The 10,000-nt window shown below is 47.3% G+C and overlaps 1 protein-coding gene across 2 annotated transcripts in view; it reads left to right on the top strand.

Moving 5' to 3' along the window:
- The window catches only part of fndc1 (fibronectin type III domain containing 1), a 47,540-nt gene that overhangs the window by 24,537 nt on the left and 13,003 nt on the right, over positions 1–10,000 (top strand). For both annotated transcript variants that reach the window (XM_042094387.1, XM_042094388.1), the window contains 5 exons: positions 1,010–3,808; positions 4,050–4,165; positions 4,339–4,450; positions 4,703–5,065; positions 6,910–7,062. In XM_042094387.1, coding sequence (XP_041950321.1) covers positions 1,010–3,808; positions 4,050–4,165; positions 4,339–4,450; positions 4,703–5,065; positions 6,910–7,062 — 3,543 coding nt within the window. The remainder of the gene's footprint in view (positions 1–1,009; positions 3,809–4,049; positions 4,166–4,338; positions 4,451–4,702; positions 5,066–6,909; positions 7,063–10,000) is intronic.

Genomic DNA, 10,000 nt, shown 5'->3' on the forward strand with positions numbered 1-10,000 from the left:
ACAAATCATGAGGCCATTGTTTATGTCAAGACAGTCAAACTGTTTTGTCTTGTTGTCAATATGACTAAGTATTTCTAATGAACAATGCGCAAGGCAGCATTTCAAAACCACAAAGTTACACATTATTGTGTGTGGAGGGGGTTGATTGCAAACAGTGTTTCAAAGTTTTTACTGTTGACAGACATTGTGACTGTATAAAGAAATCTAAGGCTTTGTGCAAATGCATTTGTTTGCAAAAGCATTGTGCGAATGAAAAATAACCAATATACCGTACACCCCTTGGTCAGAGCTGTGCACCACGGTACATTTTTTTTTACATCCTGACTTCCCTGTTTGTCAGGTCACATACAGTATACTGTATGTATTTACTAAACAGACTAAGACAACTAGTTATGTAGTTGAACACATTTGCATGTAATGGACTATTCAGCAGGGAACAAGTATAGTGCATTCTGAACAACATCACATTGGCCATTGAAAATTCGAAAAACAGCAGACATTTGTACAAAATCAGTTCAAAATCAGCATGGATGTACGAAAGCGTTGCTATTTGTTCAAAATGGGGAGAAACTGCTTCAATGATGTGCACAAGTGATAAGATGATATGGAGTTTCAACAAACAGTTTTGAGAATTACCATTCTGATCTGAGAAATGCGCCAAAGCAACTGAGAAAAACTGTAATACCTACTGTACAGAAACCAAACATGTAGAGAAAGTGTCTAGTAATGCCCATACTTGTGAGATGAATCACTTGTACATCACCTCATTATGAAAAGGGTGTGTGAAAGCGTGTGTGAAAGAATGTGTGAAAGCGTGTGTGAAAGCCTGTGTGAAAGCGTGTGTGAAAGCCTGTGTGAAAGCGCGTGTGAAAGGGCGTGTGAAAGGGCGTGTGAAAGGGTGTGTGAAAGTGTGTGTAAAAGGGTGTGTGAAAGCCTGTGTGAAAGCGTGTGTGAAAGTTGATGTGTATTTTTTGCCAGCTGTACCAATGACCACTGTGCTCTCTGCTAGCCAGCACTTCTGCCACCTCATCCAGTCATCACTCGAGGACTCCCGACAGACACAAGCCCAGGGCAGGCGCATCGCAGACGGAAGAGGACGACTACGACGAGACTGACCTGCAGGAGACGACGGTGACGGTGACGGACGAGCCTCGGAGACAGTCCACGCCCGCCTCTCCGGCCGGCCGACGCACGCGTCCCCTCACTCAGACGCGATCGTACCACAGCATCTTCTCCGTCCGGGGCTCTTCCTCGCGCTCGTCGGGGGGGAGTCGCTCCAGAGGCCGGGAGAGCGAGAAGGCGAGGGAGGAGGACGAGGAGAAGCCCATCGAGGCTCCGAAGGAGGAAGAGGAGGCGACAGTGAACGAGGCCACTGAGGAGGAGGAGGAGGAGGAGAGGAAGTACACAGACTCTGACACACACGGACACAAAGCGCCCTCTAAAACAGACGGGCACGAGGACCCTGATGCACATGGACACAAAACGCCCTCTAGAACAGGCGGGCACACAGACGCTGGCACACACAGACACAAAACGCCCTCTAGAACAGGCGGGCACACAGATGCTGGCACACACAGACTCAAAACACCCTCTAAACCGGGCGGGCACACAGACGCTGGCACACACAGACTCAAAACGCCCTCTAGAACAGGCGGACATACGGACGCTGGCACACACAGACTCAAAACACCCTCTAAACCGGGCGGGCACACAGACGCTGGCACACACAGACTCAAAACACCCTCTAGAACGGGCGAGCACCAGGACTACAGCAAGCCATCGGTAGACAGGCCCACGCCTGCCTCAGAGACGCCCACTAAAGAGCCAGAGAGTGACCGCCCCGTCCACGGCTCCTCCTCCCATTCTCACACCTCCGCAGACCCTGCGTCTGGCCAGCCCAGGAGGCCAATCACACGCAACCCTGTCATCAGGTCCCGGGTCCGCAACGGGGGTTCTTCCTCATCCTCATCTTCGTCGCGGTCATCTCCATCTGTCCCTGTGTCTGGAGACAGCAGGAGGGACGGCAGCAGGAGTGGATATCCAGACGCTCACAAGAAGGACGCTCACACCAGAGACTCACCTACCAGCTCCACACCCAAAGAAACCACACCAGAGATGGACACATCATCGTCATCATCATCGTCATCGTCGTCGTCATCATCATCATCATCATCTCCCTCACCCCCCTCTACCTCTGCCCCCTCTTCTCCTGATTCTTCTTCTGGTTCTTCGTCCTCTTCCTCCTCCTCATCCTCCTCCGGGTCGGTTCAGTCGGGTAGCGGTAGGACGCCGTCCACAGGCCGTTTCACCGGTTCTGGTTCTGTGATGATCAACGGCAGAAAGGTCACCCTCCCTTCCAGATGGAGTCGGCTCATGACCGGCCAGCGCACACCGGGCTCAGGCTCCTCGTCCACGTCCACATCCACGTCCACTGGGTCTCAGTCTGGATCGCAGACCCAGAACCAGGCGCAGAACCAAAACCAGGACCGGAACCCGAGCGCTGACAAAGTGAGCTCCCCCTCTACCAGCATCCAAGACACCATAAATCCGCAGGATAGCAACCCGAGTACACACAGGCAGACGACTAAAGACGAGAAGCCAACATCCAGTTATGAAACCAGCCGCTTGCATTCCTCTGCAGTGAAGAAAGACAACACTGACAGCCTGAGAGGGAGATCTGAGGAGGAGGAGGAGGAGGAGGAAGAGGAGGAAAATGAGCAGGGGAGCAATCCGCACTCCTCCACGCGCCAGGCTTCGTCGCTTAACCCTTCTCTCTCCGGGCGGACCGGGGCCTCGGCGGTCCCGAGTCGGAATGCCAGACCGGGAGTCGTGAACCGCTTCTCACCCAGGCAGGATGGCAGGATTCCGTGGAGCAGAACGAGCACCTCGTCCGTCGGGAACAGGAGGCCGGTGGTGCGAGCGAATCCCCCTCGATCAGGTGTTCCCGAGACTCTGGAGAGGGGTGATAAAACTAGAACAGCCTCTTCGTCGTTCCCCTCAAAGCACAAAGTGGACGATATCTCCCCTAAGCCTTCAGTGCTGGACAGGGACAGAGTTTCCTCAGGGTCTCGTCTGCCGTCCAGCACAAGGACAGACTCGCACTCTCCCAGACAGAGCTCACAGATCGATAATGACCATGACGATGACTATGATTACGAGGACTATGATAAGAATGACAAGGTGGCGGAGACGACACTTAAAACAACTACCTCAACTACAACCACAACGACTACTACTACAACTACAACTACTGCTCCTACCACTACTACGACTACTACTGCAAGCACCACCACTAGTCCTGCACAGAACTCTGGGGACTACAGCGAGCGGAGAGAACAGTCTCCTGGAAGAACCGGTTCTCAGTCGGTTCCCTCGTATGCCCGCCGTCCCTTTCAGGGTTCTGGTGGGAGAGCACGTTCCCCTGTCGTAGCGACGAACCGGCAAATCGGCTCTCGGTTCCTCGGCAGGCTGTCGCCAGTGCAGCACACAAAGTTGGGATCTAAGCCGGACTCTTCGTCACCACACTTCTCCTCTTCCTCCTCTTCCCCCTCACAGTCTTCCGATGACGTTCCTAAGCCGTCGCTGAATTCAAAGCATGACGAGTCTAACAGCAGAACCGCCTCACGTTCCTCCGCGAGCCGGCCCGCCGCTGGGGAGAATTCTCCCGGCACCTCCTCCGGTTCCCAGTCCTCTTCCCCTGCGGTGCGCAGTGCCGTGGTTGGTTCTAGACTAAGGAACCCGAGCCGGTTTGACAGCATCCTCAGAGGAAAGACTCCAGTCAATGGCTTCAAGCCCAGTTATGGACAAGGTAAGGTAACCTTATCCCATCTGTCTGTGATTCTGCAGTCTCGCGCCAGTCGCAGCTCCAAGAATTACAGTTCAGCTGAGATGCTTATCTCACTCACTTGGTATGTGACTTCCTCTGACGATTTACCTTCCTAATTACTTGCAGAGCTCACAGCACTCACAGTTAATGTAATGAAACCTAACCTGAATAATTGCTTTAGAGGCTCAACTAATCACTCTCATTGCAACACCTTCTTCTCCAGCCGGGAAAAATGGACGACCGAATCTAACAACGTCTAATGGGAAAGTCCCCTCCCCCGCCTCAGAGAGCAAGGAAAAGGGACGCAAGTACATCTCTGGACCCGATGGAACTAAATGGGTGGGTCCGCTCTCCACAGATGCCTTATAGTCACTCACACAAACCCACACTCTGGCTAACCATAACCCTGTATATGATAATGTATATGTATATGTTATACAGTATATATATATTATGTGTGTGTGTATGTATATAATTTGTTAATATACATATAAAATACATCCATATTGCAGGTTGTTGACTTGGACCAGGGTGTCTTGATGAATCAAGAGGGTAAGGTGCTACAGGACTCCCATGGTCAACCTCACAGAGTAGTGCTTGGGGAGGACGGACGCACAGTGTTTGGTATGTGGCCACCATAGTCCATACACATGCACACACACACACACACACACACACACACACACACAGAGAGAGAGAGAGTTAATTATTTGTGCTGTAGTAATTCACCGTGTTTGGTAACAATTCACTGTCAAGATTCACTGTCAATGATTATTGATGATTCACTGTCCTGTGCTTGGGAATTATGTAACTGATTGTGTTTGGTAATGATACATTGCACCATGTTTTGTTAACGATTCACTGTGACTTGCCCAGATCTGCAGGGCACCCCTCTGGTGAACCAGGATGGCATGGCGCTGTTTGGGAGCGGGAGGGACTCTCGGCCGGTGGTCAACCCCAAGGAGAAGATGCTCACGGTGGGAGGAAAGCCCGTTGTGGGACTGGACAGGCCACGAGCCAGGACCACCACGACCACCACAACTACCACCACCACCACCAGACCCACTACAACCACCACCACACCAGAACCAACCACCGTCTCCACAACGGCAGAGATGACAACAGAGGAGTCACCAACAGAGCTCAACCCCACCTGTCCACCCGGAACTTTCTTTGCCATGGATGAAGATGGGCAGCCCATGCTAAATGACTATGGAGTACTGGACTGCTACCCTGAAGGTGAGCTCTTAAGAAACACACACACACACACACACACACACACACACACACACACACACACACACACACACACACACACACACACAAAACACATACACACATACAAACACACAAATAGAGATACACTAGCACACTAACACAAAAACACCTTTTCACTGACTTTGTGATCGCTGTCATCAGAAGTATGTTGAAATAAATAGAGGAGGATTGAGAGATACAGAAACACTGAAAAGGATAGAGGGGTAGAGAGAGACAAGAAATGAGAGAGAGAGAGAGAGAGAGCGAGAGAGAGAGAAAGAAAGAGAGAGCCTCACCCCCCTCCTTACTTTGACAGAAGATGCCACGTGGATGACTAGGGACATCACACAGTGCTTACAAGCACCATAGCAACAGTCTCCATTAGGTTCAGTCACAATAGTTACAGTCACCATGACAATAATTGGCACATTTCAATCACCATGGTTACATGGTTTCCACATTTGCGTGGCTCTACAGGCACCATGGCACCTAGCCTGAGTGGTGCTTTTGCCTTGGTGGGCCAGCCGGTTTTGTCCTGGGTTTCATTTAAGGATGACGCTGGCACTGGTGGTGTTTGGTGTTTGCTTGTTGTTTACTGTGTGTTTGGGGTTGTTTCCTCCCAAAGCCGGCTGCCCTGGGTCTCATTGCAGGGCTTACAGCTCTGGCTTTGATTTGATTTGAGCGCCCGCCTTGTTTGCTTGTTTGTTCATATTGTTTTGTTGTTTAAGGCTGAGTGGTGTGTGTGTGTGTGTGTGTGTGATTTTTATGTTAAGTTTTTCCAATGCAGGGTGGAGTTTTATGAAGTTTAGTTTATGTCCTGTTGCAAAACCAAAAAAAAGTAAAAAATTCAGTCTGTGCTGTGAGTGGTCTCAGGGGCGTGTGTGTGTGTGTGTGTGTGTGTGTGTGTGTGTGTGTGTGTGTGTGTGTGTGTGTGTGTGTGTGTGTATGGTAACAGCCTAGCTTGGAGAACAGACGTTGCTGTCATGACAGCTGGTGGGCTGGGGTAGTTATGTAATACTGCTTAAAGATGCAGTCAGGGATTGTGCAAGGAATGGTGTTTGTTTGTGTTTATGTTTATATTTAAATTTATTAGCAGACGTTTTTGTGCCAAAACTTACGTTATATTTTAACCAAGGACCAAACGAAACACACCAGAAAGGTAGTTCAACCCTACCTTCAGTATTCCCAGAGAAATTCCATGCAATGTTTCGTTTTTCTTTGGGGGACAGGCTGTCCCTGCTTTGGCCAGCGCTGGCTACAGAGACTGGGAATTTTTATGGTGTACTCACAGAATGGGCAGCTAGTTGTCACAAGGAGGTGATTTGGCTGATCGTGAAAAAAAAAAAAATGTGGGCTTGAAATATAACCTATAAACCCATAGCATATTTACATGGTTATTACATGACTATTACATAGCACATTTACATGATTATTACGTGACTATTACATAGCTATAACTTATAACTCTAACAGTTTTGCATCTCAGGAAGGATTTTGCTTAGTAGTCGTGTTTTTTTTTTCTCTGTTTTCCCCCCATTTATGATACAGACCACAAAAACTACATAAAGCTGTAGCCTCCATGTTAACAGTGTCTCAGCGCTTAAGCTACAACATCCAGAGAATGCACTGATGCTTGTCCTGATGTTTGTCCTGATGTTTGTCCTGATGTCCTGATGTTTGTCCTGATGTTTTATTTGTCCTGATGTTTGTCCTGATGTCCTGATGTTTGTCCTGATGTTTTATTTGTCCTGATGTTTGTCCTGATGTTTGTCCTGAACGAACTGATGTTTGTCCCTGTTTGTTTCCCCACCCTGTCCGGCTCATAGATGAGTTTGTGATGGAGTCCACTTCCATAGCCACCACCATGACGCTCCCGGCCACCACCACCACCACCCGTCCAAGCCCATCTCCAGACACACGCCCACACAACTCTGGCCCCTCCTCCGAATTTGACGTGGCTGGCAAGAAACGCTTCACAGGTAGGCATACCATTGTTTGTGTGTGTGTGTGTGTGTGTGTGCGTGTGTGCGGCCAGGCACATGTGCATGTGTGTGTGTGTGTGTGTGTGTGTGTGTGTGTGTGTGTGCCCGTGCGGTGCCCCCACCTCACGGGCAGACTCACTGATAGTGGTTTACTATTGCTAGCACATACACCGTACATGGTATATTAATAATGCCCTATTCCCCTAAACATGTGTAATTGCCGATGTATGCTCATGAATAGGCCAACCAATGTGTATTTTTTTCTAAATAAAGATTCATAATACTTTGAACATTCAATGAATTGACAGATGCACTTCCACTTACGATTTACTTTAGCTATTTAATTTTATGTATTTTTCATTACAATTTAATCACTTTAAATAAATTATAATGTAAAATTGTAGTATTAACAGGGACCAACAGGAATTGTAGTTGCTCAACACCACAGGAACAGTTGAAAAAAAAAGTCTTAACTCACGACTCCAGAGGTTCACGTAACGATAAGGGGGAGGAAGGATGGTGAACTTGCATGTTAGTAAAGGCATGCGCAGGGGGAAACAAAACTTTTCAGTGTTCAGGGTAACGTTAATGTTCGCTGTAATGTGCTATGATAAAGCCACATTTAGGTTTGACTTCCTCCGCAATTACTTTGTTGTATGGAATAAAATAACACTGTATTTGTAAATAACAGACTTTATTTTGTTGTAGCCTATACAGTATGTATGTGCTTTGGGAATATTTCAGCCACCACTTGGCCTAACGTAGGCTCCACAGTGGATAACTAACGTTAACGTTAGTGAATGTTAAAACTCTTTCAAATATGGCTAATGAAATCTATGATAACAGATCAACCCACAGCAATGAAATGTATGCTTTGTGTGGTAATGATAGGTAGATGTTTGGTAGCCTATTTGTAGGCTACTACTATGTCCATATAATTTCCAGTGACTACAAACATCATTCAAACACTGCTCAAGTATATTAAATGTGTATAATCGGTCGCGTATGTAACTCTTCTCGACTTCGTTAAATTTAACATTCCCACCATTTAAATGAGAAAACCATGTTAACAAATTACCTACGACAGACCTTACACCTAGGGAGAGGGGGGTGTAAGTTAGTGTGTATTTAAGTCATAACTTAGTGTTACGTTGAAACTATTTAGTGTGGTGCAACCCGATAAATTTTAGTAGCTCGTAAACTTCAACGTAGTGCCAGTTAGAACTAAGCTGGAACTTACGTTCAACTGGTGCAACCGGTTGCAGGATATAGAGCGACCAAATTTTTTTTGAGCAAACATTGATTATGCGTGACACAGTCTCAATTTGCGGGACACATAAATTGGGCTTCAAACGCTGTGCGCGCACGCACTACGCGGGATGGGTGGTCACTCTAGTGTGTGTGTGTGTGTGTGTGTGTGTGTGTGTATTTAAGCTATGCACGTGTGTGTGTGTGTGTGTGTGTGTGTGAGGCCAGGCACATGGGTGCACGTGTGTGTGCTTACGTGTGTGTTTATGTGTGTGTGTGTTTATTTGTGTGTGTGTGTTTGAGAGAGAGAGAGAGAGAGAGAGAGAAAGAGAGTGTGTGAGTGTGAGAACCTCTGTGAATGGCTTCTGTTCGGGCTGCCCTCCATAAATAACCACACACACATACGCAAGATTTAGCGGCCCCTGCTCAGCCTAGAACACCCTGTTTCTCTGCGGCTGTGAGGTGGGGGGGGGGGAGACAGAGATCGTAAATAAAGGTAAATGGTTTACGATCTCACCTCCGTCCAAACAACTGAAGAAGTTAGACAAGGGAAGAATTTATGTGTTTGTGTGTATGTGTTCAAACACACTGTTTTCTTAGAAGATGTGTGTGTGTGTGTGTGTGTGTGTGTGTGTGTGTGTGTGTGTGTGTGTTGAGTGTGTGTTTGAGTGTGTGTTGTGATCCACAGAAGTGCTATCAGCTGTTTCCCATTAGGTTGATAGGTTGATAGGCTCTTAATTCGGTGTAGGCAGTAGATAAGACTCCTAAATCACCATGGAGTTTAGGAGGACAAGATAGTAAAATATAATAGAACATATCTGCTTTGACTGGAGGCAGGAGTGGAACACTTCTCCTCTGTCTCTGCTCTCGACCACAGCTTCCGACACTGTGTGCCGTAAGGGCGCCCAGTTTCCCACACTGTGTGCCATGATGCCTGCTTAGGTGTACCACAGGAAAATTCCATGTTGCGTTTTCATTGTCCTCAATAATAACAGTTGGCAGAAATCGTAGTCTATTTAAATCATATTTCATGGTGTTACTCTTAAACCTAACTGGCGCAAATCTGCACACAAATCAGCACAAACTCCTATCCATCTGGATACCGTTTGTTATTGGTCAGGGGATGTTACCCTCGCGTGCCGCAAACAGCCAATCACTCTTCAAACAGTGATGCACAACAACATACAGTAGATGCATTTTAGAAGTAGCAAAAAGTTATCCGCTAAAACTGCCATGCTGTATAGCCTAAAGGCATATAAAGGAACTGGAGAGATACTTTTAAAGGATGCTCATCAATGAACCTTACCCACCACCCTTTTGTCATGCTGAATAGAAGAAAGAAATAATGTTAAAGCTGTTAAGGGGAAGATAGGCTGTGGGTATGCATAGCCTGCCAACATTAACATTATGTGTCAAAATACCAGGGTTTTCTTTCACATTTATATTCATTTAGCAGACACTTTTAATCCAAAGTGACTTACATATTTCAATTGCATTACAAGGGATTACACTGTTCCAGAGCAACAGGTTAAAGGTCCAGTATGTAGGAAATAATGGAAAATAAATTGTAACCATTCCAAAAATGAACATCTCTCTGCTCTAGTGGAACATCTCACTGCTCTAGTGGAACATCTCTCTGCTCTAGTGGAACATCTCTCTGCTCTCTAGCTTCTCTCTGATAGAGGGT

The sequence above is a fragment of the Alosa sapidissima genome, chromosome 6 (genome assembly GCF_018492685.1).
Source record: "Alosa sapidissima isolate fAloSap1 chromosome 6, fAloSap1.pri, whole genome shotgun sequence".
Lineage (NCBI taxonomy): Eukaryota > Metazoa > Chordata > Actinopteri > Clupeiformes > Clupeidae > Alosa > Alosa sapidissima.